General features: G+C 39.4%; 1 protein-coding gene across 5 annotated transcripts in view; it reads left to right on the forward strand.

Moving 5' to 3' along the window:
* DPYD (dihydropyrimidine dehydrogenase) overlaps positions 1-21285 on the forward strand; it is an 833908-nt gene that overhangs the window by 539522 nt on the left and 273101 nt on the right. For all 5 annotated transcript variants that reach the window (XM_060232210.1, XM_060232211.1, XM_060232213.1 and 2 more), the window contains one exon: positions 2198-2362. In XM_060232210.1, the coding sequence (XP_060088193.1) occupies positions 2198-2362 (165 nt within the window). The remainder of the gene's footprint in view (positions 1-2197; positions 2363-21285) is intronic.

Raw genomic sequence — 21285 nt, forward strand, 5'->3', positions numbered from 1 at the left:
TAGTGGGGAAAACGTCCAAATGTTATGAAATCAGTTAGTATGCGTATTACCCTAATTGTTTTATATGGGATGGATCTTAATTAAAATATGTAAATTGACCTTAATTGCTATATACTAATGGGGGTTCATGTTATCTCCCTAGAAGTGACAAGATGGTGAGTGTGAGTACTTAACAAAATAATGCTATGAAATCCTTAACTAAATGGTCTTTAATCAAAAATATTTTATTGGAAAGTGGCAAAAGAATGTATATTCATGCAGCATGTTCCACATAGAATAAATTATTTTAATACAGGTGTGTAGAAGAAGTTGAAAGGGGAAGCACTTCAACATTAAAAAAAATCTGTCACTACTTTTTTTTGTGTGATGAGCTTGTTTTAGCCATAGAATAAACAATATCCCAAATAATGTAACATCAGTTCCTTTTAGTTACTGTGCTTTTTGCTAAAGTTAGATTCAGAGGTTTCTTCCAAAACAGAATAGAAAATTTGGGTTTAAACTAATCTAAAAGCCAATCCTATATGAGTACCAGCGTTGGGTATCTGTGGCTGCCTAGGAATAGTAAGCTGCTACTTAGTTTGTTATCATCACTGTATCTAATTCTGAAACAGTCTCTAGAGAATGAATCAAAAAATCCACACAGCAGGGCAAGGGAAGCCCCAGATTTGCAGGAAAATCTGAATTCTTTAAGAAAAAAATTATGAAGCGTTTACCCCCCCAAAAAAGAAGAAAATCTGTAGCCTTAAGAGATGAATACCCACTGAGGCTACAAGCAGATATCTCAGTGTCCATTTGGGCTGTTGATAGGTAACCACAACAGTACTAAACACTGATGCAACCCCCCCCCGCCGCCGTCCTCCTCATGATCTGCCTAAGTTCAGAGGATCAGCATTGCTGTCAGATGGTGTAGCAGGTCTGAAATAAATGATAGGCCTGGGCCTGAATTAATTAATACCAAAGTGTGTGAAATCTTTCTGCAAGAAAGAGGAAGTAGCTCTTCTCCCCCGCCTATGTGCTGGCTACACAGCTAGAAATAGAAAAGAGGAACTACCCTTGCTGACCTTTGCCGAAACTTGCAGGAACAAATTAGTCAGAAAAAGCACCCAGGAAAGTCTCATGAGTTCCTGAGAGCCGAACATGTATGTTTACAATCACGGATATTGTAATAAGTTGCTAGTTGCCAGAATACCATGTGTGGAATAAGCTACAGTACGCTGACCCACCCTTGTTTCCTTGGGTAAAATGACGCTTCTGATGATGTACGGGGAAGGGGATTGTCTGTAACTGTAATGAGCTTGTCATTTACTGTAATCAATAATCTGGAGTATAAAACCTGTAACCCTCTTTGGATCGGGGCTCCCAGATCATTCAGGACACTAGTTCTCTGGGAGGTTGTGCACGTTAAAATAAACTTTGGCTGCTTTTCTAATCTGCCTGTGGCCTAGTCTATTGCTGTATCACCAAGCAGCAGAGTCTCCTGCTATACAATGGCTATTTAGCCTCTTTAAAAACTTCCAAAGGAGGAGAACCCACCACCTCCCAAAGAAGCCTATTCCATTGAGGAACCACTCTAACTGACAGGAAGTTCTTCCTAATGTTTAGTTGAAAAGCAGTTTGGGTTTAATTTCAACCCACTGATTCTGGTCTGACCTTTCGGGGCAACAGAAAACAACTCTGCACCATCCTCTATATGACCACCCTTCAGTTACTTGAAGATGGTTATCATATCACCTCTCAGTTGACTCCTCTCCAGGCTAAACAATACTGAGCTCCTTCAGCCTTTCCTTATAAGACTTGGTGTTCTGACTCCTCACCATCTTCGTTGCCTTCCTCTAGACACATTCCAGATTGTCTATATCCTTCTTAAATTGTGGTGCCCAAAACTGAACACTAAGTGAGGTCTAACTAGAATGTGGTAGCATGAACCAACCCAGCATTAATGTCAACTGCAGATGAGACCTTAATATTCAAATGACATTGGAGGAAAGGGGTTGAACTCACTCCTGCACTGTACATTCTCACACTCACAATAGTAGTCTCAGTATGCATTTGGAAATGGGGAAAAAATCCACCAAGTTCTTGTGGATCGCTACATATTTTGCAGTTCGCTTTGTCAGGAGATCTAGTATAAAATATAAGGTAAAATTACAATGTTTTTTTTTTTAAAAAAATCTAAAGTATCCCTCTTTTTTAACAGGACATTGTAACCAATGTTTCTCCAAGAATAATACGTGGAACTACTTCGGGTCCTATTTATGGACCTGGCCAAGGTTCTTTCCTGAACATTGAGCTCATCAGTGAGAAAACAGCAGCCTATTGGTGTAAAAGCATCACAGAGCTGAAGATGGACTTCCCTGACAAAGTAAGTTATGCTTGGATACAAAGATAGTGTGCATACACTTTTGACATTGAAAACCATTCCTTCTCATAATTTAAGGTGGTGGGGGAAGGGGGAAGGATCACTGCTTGTGGACATTGAGAGACAACATAAAATGGCATAGTGGTGACAGTACAGAGGAGACTCAGGTTCAGATTCATATCCAGATGTAAAGCTCAGTGGGTTACCTTGAGCCACTCTCTCTCTCAGCCTGGACTGGAAGACTAAAAATGAGGGATGAAGAACCATTTGAGCTGCTTGGTATAATGGTAGTATAAAAATGTGATTGATCGCACTCTAGATCCTCACCTTAATTTTGCCTTTGGTAAGTAGTTTTATATGTTCTTGTGTAGTTTCAAAAGCTGCAAAACCTTTTTGATCAGTATTACAAGAGATAAAAAAGGATTCATTCATTTAAAACGTTTATTAGCCACCATTCATTCTTCCAAAGCTGAAGGCAGCTGACAATACTAATAAAATAAATAAAATAGGTTATATGAAAACATAAAACCAAAACTTGAAATCACAATTTAGGTCTACCTTAATCAAATTCAGCTATAAGTGAACCATTTTCAGCTGCTTCTTAAAGACTGAAAATCTGGGGGCCTGGCAAACCTCCCTACAGCTTAGCAGAAAAGACCCTATCTTGTGTACCCACAGAATGAGCTTCTTTCATTGATGGGACAGTCAGGAGGGCCTCTTCCTGTGATCTCAATTCCCAGGAAGGAACAGATGGGAGAATATGGTCCTTCAGATACCTCAGTCCCAAACCATTTAGAGCTTTGAAGATCGAAAACAACACTTTGAATTGGGCTGGGGAGTGGTTAGGTAGTCAGTGTGATTGCTGTACTATCAGGGTCAATAACTGGCCCCAACCAGCAATCTAGCTGTAGCATTCTGCACTATGGAGCCTCCAAACACTATTCAATGGTAGCCCCAAGTAGAGTGCATTACAGTAGTCCAGTTTATAAATGGTGCAGAGTGGTAAGCTTCAGTACTGCAGTCCAAGCTCACAACCTGAGTTTGATCCCAGCAAAAGCTGGGTTCAGGTAGCAGGCTCAAGGCTAATTCAGCCTTTCATCCTTCTGAGGTTGGTAAAATGAGTACCCAGCTTGCTGGGAGTAAAGTGTAGATGACTGGGTAAGACAATGACAAACCACCCCATAACAAAAAATCTGCCAAGAAAATGTTATGATGTAATGTCACCCCATGGGTCAGTATTTACCTTTTGAGGTATGGATCAGTGTGGCTAGATTTGACTGAGAAAAAAATACAGCAAAAAACCCAAGAATGACTGCACCAGTAGGAATGTAGAAAAACAGGTAGAAGATGAAAAAATATTTATTAAATTCTTGTGGATCCCTACACATTTTGCAGTTTGCTTCATCAGTGGATCTAGCATAAAATATAAGGTAAAATTAATTAAAATGATATACCATCCAAAAGTCAAGCCTAACATTAATTATAACAATATTCATAATTGCAAAACTCAGCATCATACATATAAACCAATACAAACATAATACACTTTGGTCTATAAAAACACTATAATAAATAAAAATTTCAACTCAAGAAACATTCAAGTACACAAAGGGAACAAAACTGGTGATACTGTTTCCAAAGTTATTCACTTTTCACCTTGAGTAGTAAGGTAATTGAAACTAAGGTTGGCTGTGTTTTATAACCACGTATGCTATAACACCTCCTCAGAACTTGAAGGGCCAGCATTCCTGCCAAAAGTGCTTAGTCACCATGACCAGACATATGTAGAAAATCTAGACTTTCATTTAATCCATCTGTAGTCCCTTGTCTGCATTTTTTTTTTATAAATTTAATACTATTTTAGATTCTGGAAGTTCTCTGTCACCATGATAATAAGCCTCACTCAAACACATTACTAAAAGTGTGCCAAATAAGGGAGGTCACTAGAATGCTAGATCCCCAGACCCCAGCAATGCACAAGTGCAGCAAGCCATCCCTACAAAGGATAGTAAAAGCAGAACATGACACCAGGCAGACTCTGTAAATAGCAATATGTACAAGAGTACTGGGACTATGGAGACCCAGAGTGCTAAGAGTATGGACCAGCTGCTGGCAGCATGGATACTCAGAAAGAAGCAAGAAACCCCTCTGGGAGTTGGGTGGGCTTGAAAGGAGTGCATCTCCAGATGGGAAACCCAAGATGTCTGCTGAGCATCTCAACCCCTCAGAGAGCACAAAGCAGAACAGCACTTGAGAGTTACTGGAGTGTTCAGTAATGTGATTTGTGGTGTGATTTTTTTAAAAAAGTAAAATAACAATACCTCTGAGTAAACTTAATGAACATCACGATTCTTGCTTAAATGGAAAGAACAAATACAGTGGTACAAAAGTATATCAGCAAGTGATTATAGTGAAATTAATGATTGTGCTATAATATATATTAAAAATAAAGAAAATGGATGTGTAAATACTGTTCAGAGATGCAGTTTAAATTGGGAGTTAATGAGTCCGCATGCCAGAAATCAAGATTTTTTTTTCACAATGGAAGCATATGAAAATGCATTGAATAGATATGCAGTATAAAAGGAAATGCATTTGAAGTAACTACTTTTTAGATATATTATGCACAGCAGCCAAGAAGGTCAGAGCGCCTGCTCCGGCTGCAACACCACTGAGGATGTTCTCCGCAGCTGAGAACGAAATGTCTGGAAGGAAAACTTTCCAGTAGAACACGGCACTTGAGCCCAAAAGATTCTACAAACCCTAATGATGTTACCAGCCATGAAAACCTGAAATCTTTGATATTATGTCCCAATTCCACAGATAATGTCACATTAATTGTGATCCAGAAATGTACATGTTGCACATATAGGGAACATTCAGTATAATATAGATTTGCCCCTAAAACATATTCCCCTACAGCTATGGCAAATCCTTCCCTCTATTGTAAATATAAGCCACCTATAAAGGCCCACTTTGCAAAGTAGTAGGGGTATTAGCTGAGTAAGAACAATTCTGCCTGCAGTGTGATAATCCAATCCTCTGTAGCAAGGAGAACCAAAGGTCCAGTAGTATAAATACTGAAGCACACGTCTTCAATCTCTTGCCTTTCCCTCCTCTCCAGTCAGATAAAATCAGTTTGATTGATTGAATTAATTAATTAATTAAATAAATAATTAAATGATGGAAACCGAAGAGGCAGATATGAGAACATAATCTGACATTTCCTATGTTGATATTTTCTATTTACTGTGTGATGACTTTGAGCTAAATTATCAGAGTCTATTTAATTGTATTCCACAGTTTTGATTCTAAACTATGGAATGTGTCAAATTCTGCTAGTCGGGCTGCAGTCTAGGGTAGGGGATCTCCTTCAATGTTTCCTTTTTGATCATGCTTATGAACAATGCTTCAGGAATAGAGAGGAAGGAATATTCCCTCACCCTGGTACCCTCTCTCTAGCCTCCGTCTGCCCTGTAGTTTTGAGGTCAAGACCTGGTCTCTTTTGTCTTTGGTTGTTCTCAGACAGACCTTATAAAGGAGTACCTGGGGCTGGACTTCCCTGAGCTCCCACAAATGTGTCTCTAGCCTGTTCAGCAACTGCCCTGTCAGTGGGCTGCCATCCTTCTACCCTCTCCATCCTGTCATTTCCTTCCAAATCTTTTAAAAAAAAATTCCTAGCCCTTCTTCCACAAGGCTAAAGCCCATCCCATATTTCCAAGTGCTGTCTTTGGCTTACTGGTCCTCCCACCTGCTCTAGTCTCCAGAGCTTATCCTTTTTCTGCTTAGCCTCCTTAGCCCAGCCACCCCGTGCTAGCATCGCCTTATATTGTCTCCCCTTCTCATCTGAAGGCAGACAGAGATGGGACAGGCTTGTCAGGCTTCTCCAAAGGAGGTAAGTATGGGGAGGAGGTATGTCCCCCCCAGCAGAATGTGACCAAAGTTCCCTCTAAACTGCAGAGTCTTGTGAGCAAAAATTCTACTTTGTGAGCTATTGGCATTAAAGTTGTGAGCTACTGCATAAATTAGTGTGCTCTGGGATCATCCTTCCTGAACTAAGACAAAAATGTTTGAGCTAGAGGCTAAAAATCTGTGAGCTAGCTCATGCTAACTCAGCTTAGAGGGAACACTGAATGTGACTGACTGTGTAACATAGAATGTATCCTTAAAGTTTCTTAGAATACTCTCTTCTCTTTCAAGTTTTTAGACCTCATGATTGCAAAGAAAAAGTTTAAAGGTTAAACTGTTGTCTGCTGATGGCCTTGAGAGACTAAAGGATCGGGGAGAAGCATCTGAGGGGTATTTTTTTTAAAAAATATAGGCAGCTCACACTTTCAGCTAGCATACATATAATGAGTTTCTGGACCACATTCTGTTAAAAAGTGTGCTATCCCATAGACTGACAAGGGGGGTCTATAGAGCAAGAAATCATGCAAACTTCTTTATTAACAGATATTGATCCAATACAGACTATGCTACAATTTATGACATAAATTCAAATATGTGTGAAAATTCATTTACCATAGGGTATAAATTTTGCTTACTAGCATATCCAAATAGTGTTTTTCAAGGCATTTAAATACAATTACAAGAAAGGAGCATGTTTTTGTAAAAGGGGAGGGGGCACTTCCAGCTACTGTTGTCTTAGGTACCTAAAAAATATAAAATGTTTTCCCCTTGAAATTTTGATTTGTTGTTGGCTTGAAATCAAAATAAGCTTCTTATTAAAAACCCTCTTAGAGCATCAAATCCCATGCAATAAGAGAGTTAACAGTTGTAAACCCTGTCAAGTCTGTGTGAAGCAGAGGAATTATCTTGTTATCAATTTAATAATGGAACATTGAAGTAAATGATGCCATCCACTGACACCAGTAACACTGTGTTCCCCTGGGAAATTCAAGTGTGTAGAAACTGTCAATCTAGATGGATATGGACATATTAAACAATGTTCCTTCAGTCCATAAATCTGTTCTTTCCATGCTGCCTTACGGGGGGAAAATAAAAGATTCTGCATAGTGATAAAGACAAGCAATGCAGAATGTCTTGACATTACTGGCTTATAATCCTCTTCACTTTCAAAAGAGGCAGGGGAAAAAATCAGAGAAGAAGCAGAAAGCAATTGAACAAATCCTAATCTTTCCGTTGTCTTTACAATGTACATTTAAAACCTGGCTCTTTTGGGGGTAGGCCATCCTTTAAAAAAATCTTTTAAGAATTGGATAAGAATATGAATGGTGGAATATTCATCTGTCTCCATCCCAAAAGCTTGTTTTGATGTCAGCCATCTTTCACTTTATTCCACTGTCCATTTCCTGCCCAGACTGAGGTGTTGTTTGTGTTTAGCATGGCAAATATGTGTCTGGCAGATGAATAATCTCAGAACTTCCAAACACAAGCACGTAGGGGTTTGTTCACAGTGGAACAGGGAAGGGGACTGGCAAACAACAAAAGCTGAACAGAGATGTTTCCTTTGAGAGCAGGAAACATTGAGCCTGGAACCATGCTGTACAGTACATTACATCTGAGTAATGCCCACTGTGTATGCAGATCAAGAGAGGTAGATTATGAACTTGCTACAAAGTACAGAATTGAGCTGCTTAGATCCTGTATCATGCATTCCTTTTGAAAAATAAATGACTGCAAAACTGAGGGTTTTAAGATAAGTAAATCTGCTTTGATTGGAATGGCTCTACATCTGAAAAAGTATCACCTGGCAAAAGGGACTGACAGCTTGATTTACCCAGATGCCAAACAGCCACGTTTCTGCTGCCCCCTCTCTGAACAAATTGAAAGGAAAGGATGGTTGGTCAACATCTCTGTTCAAATTAATTCACAAATCAGGATTGCCAGAATCAGATGCCCCTACCCTTTTTTTGCTTGCATAATGTTATTTTTAGATTCCAGTTTTAGACCTTTCAAGGTATGAGTTCTATAATAATAAGTACAGTTTTGCATTGAAACCAATGTATCAGTTACACTACTGTGCCCACCAGAGATGAGCTGCAGTTCCAGCCTGAATCTAGTTTGTGTATGACTGACAGAAAGTCAAGGCTCACAGAAACATAAGTGAACTGTAGCAAAACACAATTAATAGCAAACTGAGGAGAATAAAGAAAAGGCAACCCAATACAGTCAACACCTCTAAACCACACAGGGCTCTTTTTAATTAACTCCTTATGATAAAACTAACAAATTCAGTGCCCTGAGAAAGATAATCAGCAATTTTTTGAAAAAGGCAGTGCTTGCTGAGATATATTTAAGCTTGCCTTCAATAGTTAAGGGGAGGTAGCAAATGTCCCACAGCACTGACAGTCTCACTGGACAAATATAGATATCTATATAGATATAGAAATGTGCATCTTTGATTTTATGGTTAAAATGTGTAGAATTGATTTTATTGTATATTCCTTTTAATATTCTATGTGGTTTTTAACTGTTGTCAGCCGCCCTGAGCCCATTAGGGGAGGGCGGGATATAAATCTGCTTAAATAAATAAATTGAGAGAAAAATAATTTTTGAGTTTTAGGGGGTTAGATAGGTGAAGTGATATCAAAGGAAAATCTAGGGTCACAAAAGCTTCAGTTTAAGAGAAGGATTAAAATGCTTACAAATTAATCTGTGCTGCAAAACCACAGAAATTGTAAGTTAAATGTGCCCCACTTAATTGCCATCCCATGCAGTCAGAAAGTATGCTCTGGTATCTTCTACATTATGCTCACACTCAGCTAAATTTCCATTAACCCATACTTACCCTTGGTATTTCAACTCCATACCTATTATTGTGCAGATTCAGAGTCAGGCAGAGCAATCCTGTGCTGTGATCACAACACGGTGGCCAGCCACTGTGTAACTATGGTGATGCTAGTCCATTCCCTATGGGTAGGAGTAATGCAGCAGCCAGTAGCAAAATTGGTAGGTTCATAGTATGTTCTTGTTGTGACTGGGGTAGCATCTATAGATTCTGTAGCAACTGTGCTGCTGCAGTCAGTGGAGGCGGAGGCAGTGGCACTATGATGGACAGGGCTGCCAGAATCAATCGGGGGGATGTGGCAAGGGGGGTGGAGTCCATCTCAGGTGGGGGCAGAGAAGGGTAGTCCACAGAAGTTCCTCTCATCAGGGACCAACTCCTGTCAGCAGATCCAGGCACCTAATAGTGGGGAAGGGGTTTTAGCCACCCACCCCACAGGCATCTGCAGCTGCATTGATGCCTACACAGAGGACAGGGTCCCTGAATGGTAGCAGCAGCAGTGGGCTGCCGTTTCTACCCTATGAATTTATTCACTGAAGGGTGCACTTCCCAGCAGGCCAGCCACATTGCAGAGGGCATTCCCACACAACCCCAGCAAATGGTAGACCAGGAGAGGGGACCACTGGGATGGATTCAGAAGTGCAGACATGCAGCACCATCCTCAGATCCCCCAATTTCTTCCTCAGTGGAGCAGTGGTCTGGGGCTGGAATGACCATCATTCCACTCTGGATTCTGTTATTCCACTCCCCACACTGTGTATCATGAAAGAAAAAAAGCAAAATGAAGGAGGAGAAAAATGTGGAAAAGAGGAAAAGAAATTAATAAATGAGGAAATGAGAAATTAATGAATGAGGAATTTCTCCCCCCCCCCCGCAACACACTAAGAGGGAAGCTCTAGCTGAGCAGACAGAACTATGGAGCTAGGTGGAAGGAAGGAAGGAAGGAAGGAAGGAAGGAAGGAAGGAAGGAAGGAAGGAAGGAAGGAAGGAAGGAAGGAAGGAAGGAAGGAAGGAAGGAAGGAAACAGACTGCTAGAGTCAACAAACTTGTTAGGAGGGTGCAGCCTGGCTATCACAGCCATGAGCTGTGCTGGCTGGATGTGTTTAGCAGGATATGCAAGTGTTTTCCACCTTGTAGTAAACTTCATAGAAAGGAACAGCAAGCAGAAGTCAGCATTACTGCTATTTATTGTTGTCATGCCTTCCCTGTGCAGAACTGCTTTAGAAGTAAAATAAATCAAGATGCATTCTAAATACAACATGATACTGGCTTTACGAGCCCTCCAGCTGACTTGGCCCTCAGAAATGTTGTCTCTCCTCCTCCTTGGTGGCACTGCTGTTGATGAAAACTTTTGCAAGATACCATCTGTCATACATTTAATTTTTTTTAAATATACACCTTGATGAAGTTTGAACATGTACTGCCTCCATCTTCAGTGACCCTCCTCATCTGCAGAGAAAAAGGTTTAGGGATGAAAGATCCAGCAAAGTTGGAAGTGCATAGTCTTAAATTGCAAGTAAACACAATGCAAGAGACTGTATAACTTGTTGAACGAAACTGTAACTAACCTAACTCTGCTCTCAAAACATGTTCTTGATTTTTTAAAAAAGGAAATTCACCCAGTAGCCATAACTGTCATATTCAGTCATATTCAGAAACAAAATATCTGATGATGACAACCGTACAGTTGCATGTATCCCAAAGACTTTATAATTCTAAAGTATATCTGATTGAACCATCACGGGAAATTGTGTGTTTACTCTTTGTAATTAAGTGTGAGAAAGATTTGGAAATTTTTTAAAAATAATAACACAGAAGGAATGTCTCCAGCTACAATTTGCAAAGCAAGTAAAGCTGTTATCAGAGGAATTCTATTAGCTGCTACTAAAAAGGGGGAAAAAACACTAGAACAAACTAAGATAATGGAAAAAATTCAGAGATTGAAATAAGAACATAAAAACTATTACAAAAAACAAAACACTAGCAGAGATCAACCAATTAAAAACAAACAATTACCAGGTTTTAAAAGGTTGCTAAATTGCCTGGGTGATTACTGTAATTATGTAGTATAACCTTTTACCCATTTCCCCCTTTTCTTTATCCCCACTGTTTTCCTAAAAGCAAAATATAAAAAGAAAATCTTGTGCTTGTTTGGGGAGGGGGGAACCTTAGTGGGGCGTAATGCCATACAGTCCATCCTCCAGATCATCCATTTTCTCCATAGGAACTGATATCTCTATTCTGGAGGTCAGTTGTAATTCCAGGAAATCTTCAGACCCCACCTGGAAGGTGGCAACCTTACTTGGGAAAGCAGTAAATTAAGAGATTAGTAGGAGCATGTGGATCCACCCCTCTGATTTTTGCGAATCTTAAAACCTCTTTGGAAATACCCTTGTGCTGCCCAACCTTTCCTCTCTCCTCCTTTTAATTATGTTCTCTACTATTGAAATGCATGCACATAAATTGCCTTGCTCTACTAAACTATTCTTCATCAAACCTTGTGGATTCCCCCTTTGTTTACTGCCTTGTCCATTTAATGTCAATGAAGTTTTGGTCTTGTTATTCTCAAAATCCTCCAATCATTTATAATTTGTTTCGACACCTTTTTTGAAATATGTGCTAAATTCAGCTAGATATTTGCTAAATTCCCCTGATTTTAAGTCCCTTGTGGTAGGGTTGCACCATTTTAATGTTGTGTAGGGTACGTAGGGAATCTAGGAAACAGCTCAAAATAAATAGCACAAGTGAATTTGCTTGTGCTATTTTAGGCACAGCAGTGAAGGATTAACTGCTTTCTGGAAATAGGTACTGAAGAGGAAAACAACAGCAAAGAACAAAAGAGGTTCACTTTGAAATGTTGAAGTTTAAGGCCATTTGCAGTTGAACCATTCCTGCTCACCTGCCAATGGGAAATTCAAACAACTTCCTACAAATGTCTGCCAGCCAACTAGCCCATTCTGCCAACTCTCCCAGGCACCTCTTACTTTTAAGATATTGCTATGGTATCAAGGGAGCAAGAGAGGCCAAGGCACAATCAAACGAGCTAATGGAAAGTCGTTATATCTAGTTTTACAATATTTCAAACACATAAACTATAACCTGCAGCAAAAACTTAACAACAGGGTGCTGACACCTTATTGATTCTTAAGACCACACATTGAAAAACAAGGTAGGTAGAAAACAAACAAATCCCAAGGGATTTTTTTTCACCTCCAATGCAGACTTTTCCCAACATTTTTGTTTTAAAGTGAGACACAAGCCATCCTGTGTCAGCTCATCCATTCCCTCCCCCCCCACCCCCAGAATAAAGTATGATGACTTCCTCAGATGGAGAACTAGGATCTCCATTACACCTTGTTAGATCCTCAGTGTTGTTCTCCATGCAGAAATCTATCAACATAACCATCACCAGAAATTATTCATTTAGAATTTTTTTTTTAAAGTGTAACCTGTATTTCTATCAACTATATAGGGTGACTAAAACTGCTAATGAATGAATAAAACAACCACCATGAATTATGCTCTTCTCACAAAACACACATTTGAAAATTGAATTTACTTTGTTCACATTGTTTTTTTGGCTGTCACACTGAGCACCTCAAATGATTTGCTCATAATTCAAAACAAACAGCATTTCAGGTAGCTTTGTTTTTTGTGCAATAGTAGTGTTCAGCATGATTGTGCATGTTGTGTTTGTTTTCTTTTGGCCTGATAGCGCTAGACTGATTGTTGTAATTGTTGGTTAATTTATTATGGATTTTGTTAAAGGTTGCTGTGTCACCCCCTATTTGGAATTTATTTGTAAATTGCAAGCGGCATTGTCAAGCACTCAAAAATTTGCTTCCCTGGGTGCCTTTTCCTTCAAAAATGAGGGTGACAGTTGAAAACAAAGCATTTATGGATGCTCTTCTGGTGGTTTTTGTCCCTAGGGTCTGCATGAGGATTACAGCCCAGCCAAACTAACATTATTCCCTTCTCTCATAGAAGGTAAATTGAAAAGATTCTAATGCCCTCCTTCCCCAGGAATTAGAAGTCTGTGCATATTTGAGGTGATCACATCATCTCAGTGAATCAGTGTCAGACTTTGCCTACATGATATTTTTCTGAGCTATGACTATCTCATCTAATACATTGTTTCTCTTGTCCTACAACTCTTTATCTCATGCATTACTCGTCTCATACTACTTTTGAATTTCATCTTTTCTCAGATAGTCAACAGATGACTGTGTTACAAAACACTTTAAGTTAAGGTGCATATCAGCATTGATTTTTTAGTTCAAGAAACTGATGCTGTGATTTTAAAGCTAAAATAGACAGTTACTATATTAATGGCTTCCTGTAGCTTATAGTCAAAAGTGCCAAATGAGAGCGTAAGATCGTTCAATATGGTTTTTATGAGAGTGCAAAGAACGACAGAGAATAAAGATATAGAACAAAATGCTAGAACTGAGTGAATGCAATTGGGTAAAATGCTGTCTATACACCACAGTATGTAAAGGTTTTTTGCACAGGTAAATAGAACTGTACTGTAATTAAATGGCCAGGATGTTGCATTGTTAAAGGGTTAGGGACTGTGACCTAAACCATTGTATTGCTACCTTAACACTACTGTAAGTATGCTGCCAACCAGGTAGTTTCTAAACATACCATATTCAAAGCTCATGATTTGTTCAGCTCTGTTTGAGATTTCTGTTTGTTTTCAGATTTCTGTAGTCCAAATCCTGTTGTATTGCTCATTGGATGTCGTGATTGTATTTTTTATACTATGTAATCCATCTTGATTACCAGTGAGAAAAGCAGACTATAAATAATAATAAACCCCAATGGTAATTTAGGTAACAGTGGCTCTAAATTCAAATGTTGAAAGGTGGGATGAGGAATAGAAAGTATATAAAAGTAAAGGTGGTCAATTTTTAATATATACCCCACCCCAATTCTAAATTTCTGGGCACGTTATGAACCACATTCAAACCTCCAAAGATTAAGCGCAGCTTTCTGGCAGCTATCCCTCTCCTCAAGTACCTATGGGTACAGTGTACTGTTTAGGAAAGGAAGCTGTCAACTCTGCAATAGTTTTTCTTAATTTGCAACATTTACACACAATTTGTTAATCTCTTAAAACAGAAATTTGTAAATTTCAAAAGCTGATACAAGAGTCAACTGTTAACTAAATATGACCACCATCTTCAAGTGATTGAAGGGCTGTCATATAGAGGATGGTGTAGAATTGTTTTCTGTGGCCACAGAAGGTAGGACCACAACCAATGAGTTGAAATTAAATCAGAAGAGTTTCCAGCTCAACATTAGGAAGAACTTCCTGACCGTTAGCGTGGTTCCTCAGTGGAACAGGCTTCCTCGGGAGGTAGTGGGCTCTCCTTCCTCAGAGGTTTTTAAACAGAGGCTAGATTGCCATCTGACAGCAATGCTGATTTTGTGAATTTAGGGGGGAGGTATTTGTGAGAATCAGCAATGCTGATTCTGTGAATTTAGGGGGAAGTATTTGTGAGTTTCCTACGTTGTGCAGGGGGTTGGACTAGAAGACCCTGGAGATCCCTTCCAACTCTGTGATTTTATGGTATTGTTTTGTCCAGCTCTACCACAGCAATATATAAGCCATCAAACTGAAAGTTTGAAATTTAATATATTTCTATCCTCCCCTTTCCACCCATTTTCAGTTCTATAGTGTACCCAGCAACAGTGAAATTTAGTTATAAAACTGCAATAAAATAAGAGCTACCATTTGCAACTGGTTCCAGTAAATGCACAAGAAAGCAAAAAAACAAAAGAACCTAGTTCTTAACTGAGGAGGGAAAGTGTTCCACAAATGTCATGCCATTACAAAAAAGATCCTCTCCTTGTGGATGCCGGTTTCTCTAAGAGGAGGTCTGTTGGCACATAAAAATAATGCAGCACATATCTGTGAATTAGCTAAAAGAAAAGTTTACTAAGATATTAGAGAGGGTTACAGGGAGAAATAAAACAATAAACAGTTCAGTGTTTAAAAGTTTTATTGGTTTTCTCGAAAGTTGGGGGTAATGGGTAAGAAGGAGTAGAAAATTATAGTTACAAATATATCTTAATCTGCATGTAGTATACTTTCTTAGAATACAGATGTACATCTAATATACTTTCTTAGAATACATATATTGTCACATATTATTCTTTTAACTTTAAATCATCGACATTTTGATACATTTATGTTGTAAGTCTTCTTGTTGAGATGCCTATTCAAGTTAACATTTCCAACAAAAGCAGTCTTATAGTAAAAGATACAGGAGAAAGGAAGTATAAGTTCACACCAAAGAATCTTAAGAGTCTTGAGTATCTAGCCAAATATAGTTTCACCCAATATTTTCTCGCTTCTTCCTTAGATTTCCCAGCCAACAACTGGGATAAGTAGTCCAGCTCAGCCGTTTCCAGAATTTTCCCCACCAAGTCCATTCTCGTGGGGATAAGAACATAAGAGAAGCCATGTCGGATCAGGCCAATGGCCCATCCAGTCCAAATTTATATGTACACACACACTGTGGCTAATAGACACTGATGGACCTGTGCTCCATATTTTTATCTAAACCCCTCTTGAAGGTGGCTATACTTGCGGCTGCCACCACCTCCCGTGGCAGTGAATTCCACATGTTAATCACCTTTGGGTGAAGAAGTACTTCCTTTTATCCGTTTTAACCTGTCTGCTCAGCAATTTCATCGAATGCCCACGAGTTCTTGTATTGTGAGAAAGGGAGAAAAGTACTTCTTTCTCTACTTTCTCCATCCCATGCATTATCTTGTAAACCTCTATCATGTCACCCCGCAGTCGACGTTTCTCCAAGCTAAAGAGTCCCAAGCGTTTCACCAAATCCCGAGCCACACACAAATGTGGGTACAGCCTTCCTGCCCTACATAAAATCTGTCACCGACCGCATTGGCAAAATTCTCAAACACCATAATGTTGACACAGTCTTCAAGCCCACACAACAGATCCGCCACATGCTGCACTCGGCCAAAGATATGAGAGATCCACTTTCAACCCCTGGAGTCTACAAAATACCCTGCTCCTGTGGTGCAGTCTACATTGGCACTACCCAACGCAGTATCAACACCTGTCTCACCGAACGCAAGAGACACTGTCGCTTGTTTCAGCCAGAAAAATCAGCTGTAGCTGAACATGCACTTCAAGAAGGAGACCATGTCATCCATTTTGAAAGAACTGAAGTCCTTTCTACGGTCTCACATTATCATACCCGCCTGAACAGAGAAGCTACTGAGATTTACAAACACCAGCACAATTTTAACAGAAAGGAAGAAGGCATTTTCATCCACCAATCTTGGTACCCAGCTCTGCAAAACACCCTACAGACTATAAATTGCAGAAAGTCTCAGAACAACCAGCAAATTCCACAGAACAATCAGCACAGTCAACAACCATCTTCCTTATCTTCAAACCCCTTCCAACCCCCCTAGCAATTAACACAGAACAATGGTCACATTCAACAGCCAGTTTCCTTATCACTACCCTTCCAGGAAGCCCCACCAAACAATGGGCACATCCACAAACCAATTGCCCTTTCATCACACCCCCTCCAGCCTAGAAATAGCAGCTCTCCAGCAGCTCTGGCCCCACTCAATGCACAGCAGCCAAGAAGGTCTGAGCGCCTGCTCCGGCTGCAACGCCACTGAGGATGTTCTCCACAGCTGAGAACGAAACGTCTGGAAGGAAAACTTTCTCCAGTAGAACACGGCACTTGATCCCGAAAGACTCTACAAATCCTAATGATGTTACCAGCCGTGAAAACCTGAAATCTTTGTTTCAACCTTTCTTCATAGGGAAAGTGCTCCAGCCCTTTAATCATTCTAGTTGCCCTTTTCTGGACTTGCTCCAATGCTATAATATCCTTTTTGAGGTGCGGCGACCAGAACTGCAGACAGTACTCCAAATGAGACCGCACCATCGATTTATACAGGGGCATTATGATACTGGCTGATTTGTTTTCAATTCCCTTCCTAATAATTCCCAGCATGGCGTTGGCCTTTTTTATTGCAAACACACACTGTCTTGACATTTTCAGTGAGTTATCTACCATGACCCCAAGATCTCTCTCTTGGTCAGTCTCTGCCTGTTCACACCCCATCAACTTGTATTTGTAGCTGAGATTCTTGGCCCCAATGTGCATTACTTTGCACTTGGCCACATTGAACCGCATCTGCCACGTTGACGCCCACTCACCCAGCCTCAACAGATCCCTTTGGAGTTCCTCACAATCCTCTCTGGTTTTCACCACCCTGAACAATTTAGTGTCATCTGCAAACTTGGCCACTTCACTGCTCACTCCCAACTCTAAATCATTTACGAACAAGTTAAAGAGCATGGGACTCAGTACTGAGCCCTGCGGCACCCCACTGCTTACCATCCTCCACTGCGAAGACTGCCCATTTATACCCACTCTCTGCTTCCTATTACTCAGCCAGTTTCTGATCCACAAGAGGACCTGTCCTTTTACTCCATGACTCTCAAGCTTTCTAAGGAGCCTTTGATGAGGAACTTTATCAAAAGCTTTCTGGAAGTCAAGGTAAACAATATCTATTGGGTCCACATGTTTGTTCACCCCCTCAAAGAAATGTAACAGGTTAGTGAGGCAAGATCTTCCCTTGCAGAACCCATGCTGAGTCTTCCTCAACCCGTGTTCATCAATGTGCCTACTCATTCTGTCCTTGATAATGGTTTCTACCAACTTTCCCGGTATTGAAGTCAGACTGACTGGCCTGTAATTTCCCGGATCTCCTCTGGAACCCTTTTTAAAGATGCGGGTGACATTTGCTACCTTCCAGTCCTCAGGAATGGAGGCAGATTTCAATGAAAGATTACAGATTTTTGTTAGAAGATCCACAAGTTCAACTTTGAGTTCTTTCAGAACTCTCAGATGTATGCCATCCGGACCCGGTGACTTATTAGTTTTTAATTTGTCTATCAGTTGTAGGACCTCCTCTTTTGTCACCTCAATCTGACTCAGGTCTTTCAACACCCCTTCCAAAATTAGTGGTTCTGGGACGGGCAAAAAGTTCTCGTCTTCCACAGTGAAGACGGAGGCAAAAAATTCATTTAGCTTCTCAGCCATTTCCCTATCCTCCTTCAGTAATCCTTTTACCCCATGGTCATCCAAGGGCCCCACTGCCTCCCTGGGATCTCCTGAAGTTTCCATCTCTGTGCCAGAAGAATCCTGGCCACTGTGTTAATATGCGCCAACAAATGTCTCATCTCTTTGGAATAATCCTCAGGGTGTATATTCAATAAAAACAGTTCTGGTTTAAATGCGCATGCCAGCCCAAGTTGAGATTGTGCCCCCCTAGCAGCAACTGTCTCTTATCATTCAATAGTACCCAATCTCTTACCCATAGGAGCACTGAGGCTTTATAGAACAGTTGCCAATCTGGGAGGCCCATGCCTGCTCTCAACTTCGAGTCTTGCAGTATCTTTCATTTGATTCTTGGTTTTTTGCCTTGCCAAATATATTTAGAAACCATCTTATTCAATTCTTGAAAGAACTCACTATTTAAGAGTACTGGAATAGTTTGGAATAAAAATAACAGTCTTGGCAAAATATACATCTTTATTGAGGCTATTCTTCCCATTAAAGATAAGTTCAAATCATGCCATTTTTCCAGATCTTTTTTCATTTCTTTGAGTAATTTGTCATGGTTGTCCTTTTTAAACTGCTACATTTATTTGAAATGTGTACACCTTAGTATTAGATTCTTTTCTCATACAAAACCCCTAATTTTTATTGGAGAAGTTAATTTTTTTCTATCATATTCTTCGTCAGGAATTTTGTTTTATGATAGTTAATCTTCAGTCCTGCCCAGTGGCCAAATTGGTTAATCTTATTTATCAAACAGTCAATTGAATCTGTTGGTTGCTCTAATATAAAAACCAGATCATCTGCAAAAGCTCTCAATTTGTATTGTTCACCTTTAATCACCGCTCCCTTAATACTTATATCTTCTCTTATTTGGTTATTGAGTATCTCTAAGTACAAAATAAAAAGAAGTGGTGACAATGGGCAACCTTGTCTTGTACCCTTTTGAATATCAATTGCTTCTGTTAGTTCACCATTCACCATTCACCATCACCCTTGCCCTTTGCAAGGATTTTATTGATTCTATTGTTCTCAAGAAATTCTCACCACAATTCCATTCAATTGTTGCAACATAAATTGCCAACAAACGTTATCAAAGACCTTCTCTGCATTGAGGCAGATTAATGCCAATTGTTTCTCTGGGTGACTCTCATAATATTCCATTATATTACATACTGTTCTAACATTATCTTTCAAGTATCTTCTAGGGAGAATCCTGCCTGGTCTTGGTGTATTGTGAACTGTATTGGTATCGCTTCCAATCTGCTGCCTATCCGAGCACAATGGATTATCAATAAACCAATACTTTGTTTCAGAATCAAGGACTGGTTATTTTGAGATCTAATGCTTGACAGTGAGGGACAACACACAAAAGGTGGAACAGCTGGGAAAAGAACAGAGCGTACATGACAGCAGACTTCTACAGCTCGAATCAGAGCAGCCTATATGTTGAGCTTTCAAAATGTACTAGAAGAAAAAACTGAAGATCTACAGAAAATATTAAGTGCGGCCTTGGCAGAAATTCTACAGGTGACACCTCAAAGAATGGAAGAAGAGTTTGATCAAGTTAAGCGAGTACCATCAAGTTTTACGAGACGGAATAAATTGCCTAGCGAAATTCATCTGAAGCTTACAAGAAAGAGAATCAGAGATGATATTTTGAAGCAAGCAAGAGACAAACCAGTGATGATAGCTGAAAACACGGTGAAAATTCTGAGAGAGGTGCCATGGCCAGTTAGACAAAAGAGAAGAGAATATCAAACCCTGACAAATTTCTTGAGAGAAAGAGAAATACCCTATACATGGCTAATGGTGGAAGGCTTACTCTTTACTTATGAACAGAACAGATATAGGATAAACTCTATCTTTAAAGTTCAGAATTTTGGGGGGAGAGTGGAGAAAAAAGAGGGGAAGATGAAGAAGGTTAAAGAAACACAGCATCAACTTAATTTATTATTTATGGAGGAGATAAAGAAAAAAACTGAGATTTGCTAGACAAAATTTCTTTGAACATGCTAATAAACCTCGAAGGTGGTTGGCTTACAGAATAAGAAAAGAGAATTCCAAAAGAATAATACTGGTTTTGAAAGATGAGAATAATAAAGAGAAAGTTCAAAGACAGGAGATACATCAAATTGTGGAACAATTTTATAAAAAACTATATGAAGATAAACAAGTTCAAAAGATAGACTTAGAAGAATACATTAGCCAAAATAACCTTAACAAATTTACAGAAGAACAACAAAAAAATTTAAATGAACCAATAACAATAAGGGAAGTTGGAGACACAATGGCAGCACAAAAGAATGGCAAAGCTCCGGGCCCAAAATTCCTGTCTTGTCGGTTGTGCTTTTAAATTCTTTTTGGCTTCTCCTGCTTGTAATATTAATTTTTGAAAATTTTCAGTTCTTTCTTTTTCTTTGCACTATATCTAATTGAAAGACCCCTAAAATATGCTTTAGCAGTGTCCCAAACTACTTTCATCTTTACGTCTTGAGTTATGTTCTGTTTAAGAAAAGATTCCATTTCAGCCTTGGATTCTTTAAGGAAGTCTTTATCTTTTAAAATAAGAAGTGTTTAGCCTCTACATTCTTCTCATTCGTGTGCCCTTGTGTGTTACCATTATAGGATTACAATCTGATATAACTCTTGCTTGGATTTCTGTCTAAACTAAGTCTTTAACCAAATTTGTAGAGAGCCTAGACATGTCAATTCTTGACCACGTTTGGTGATAGGCAGAGTAAAATGTAAAGTCTTTCGAATTTGGAAATCTTGTTCTCCATACATCAACCAGGTCCAGTTCTTCTACTAACTTCCAAAAACTTGTTGGTAGTTGAGGACTTTTAACTTTAGTACAATTATATTTTTTTTGTCCAATTGTCTGTCAGAAACTGTTAAAATCTCCTACTATACAGTATTCTGCATAATCCAAATTTGACAACCTGAAATGTAGGCCTTGGGAAAAAAATTCTTGGTGATCATTTGGGGCATAAATATTTGCCAATAAGATTTTTTTATTGTCCACCATGACTTCCACTAATAGAATTCTT

Source organism: Heteronotia binoei, chromosome 2, assembly GCF_032191835.1.
Source record: "Heteronotia binoei isolate CCM8104 ecotype False Entrance Well chromosome 2, APGP_CSIRO_Hbin_v1, whole genome shotgun sequence".
In the NCBI taxonomy this organism is placed as follows: Eukaryota; Metazoa; Chordata; class Lepidosauria; order Squamata; family Gekkonidae; genus Heteronotia; species Heteronotia binoei.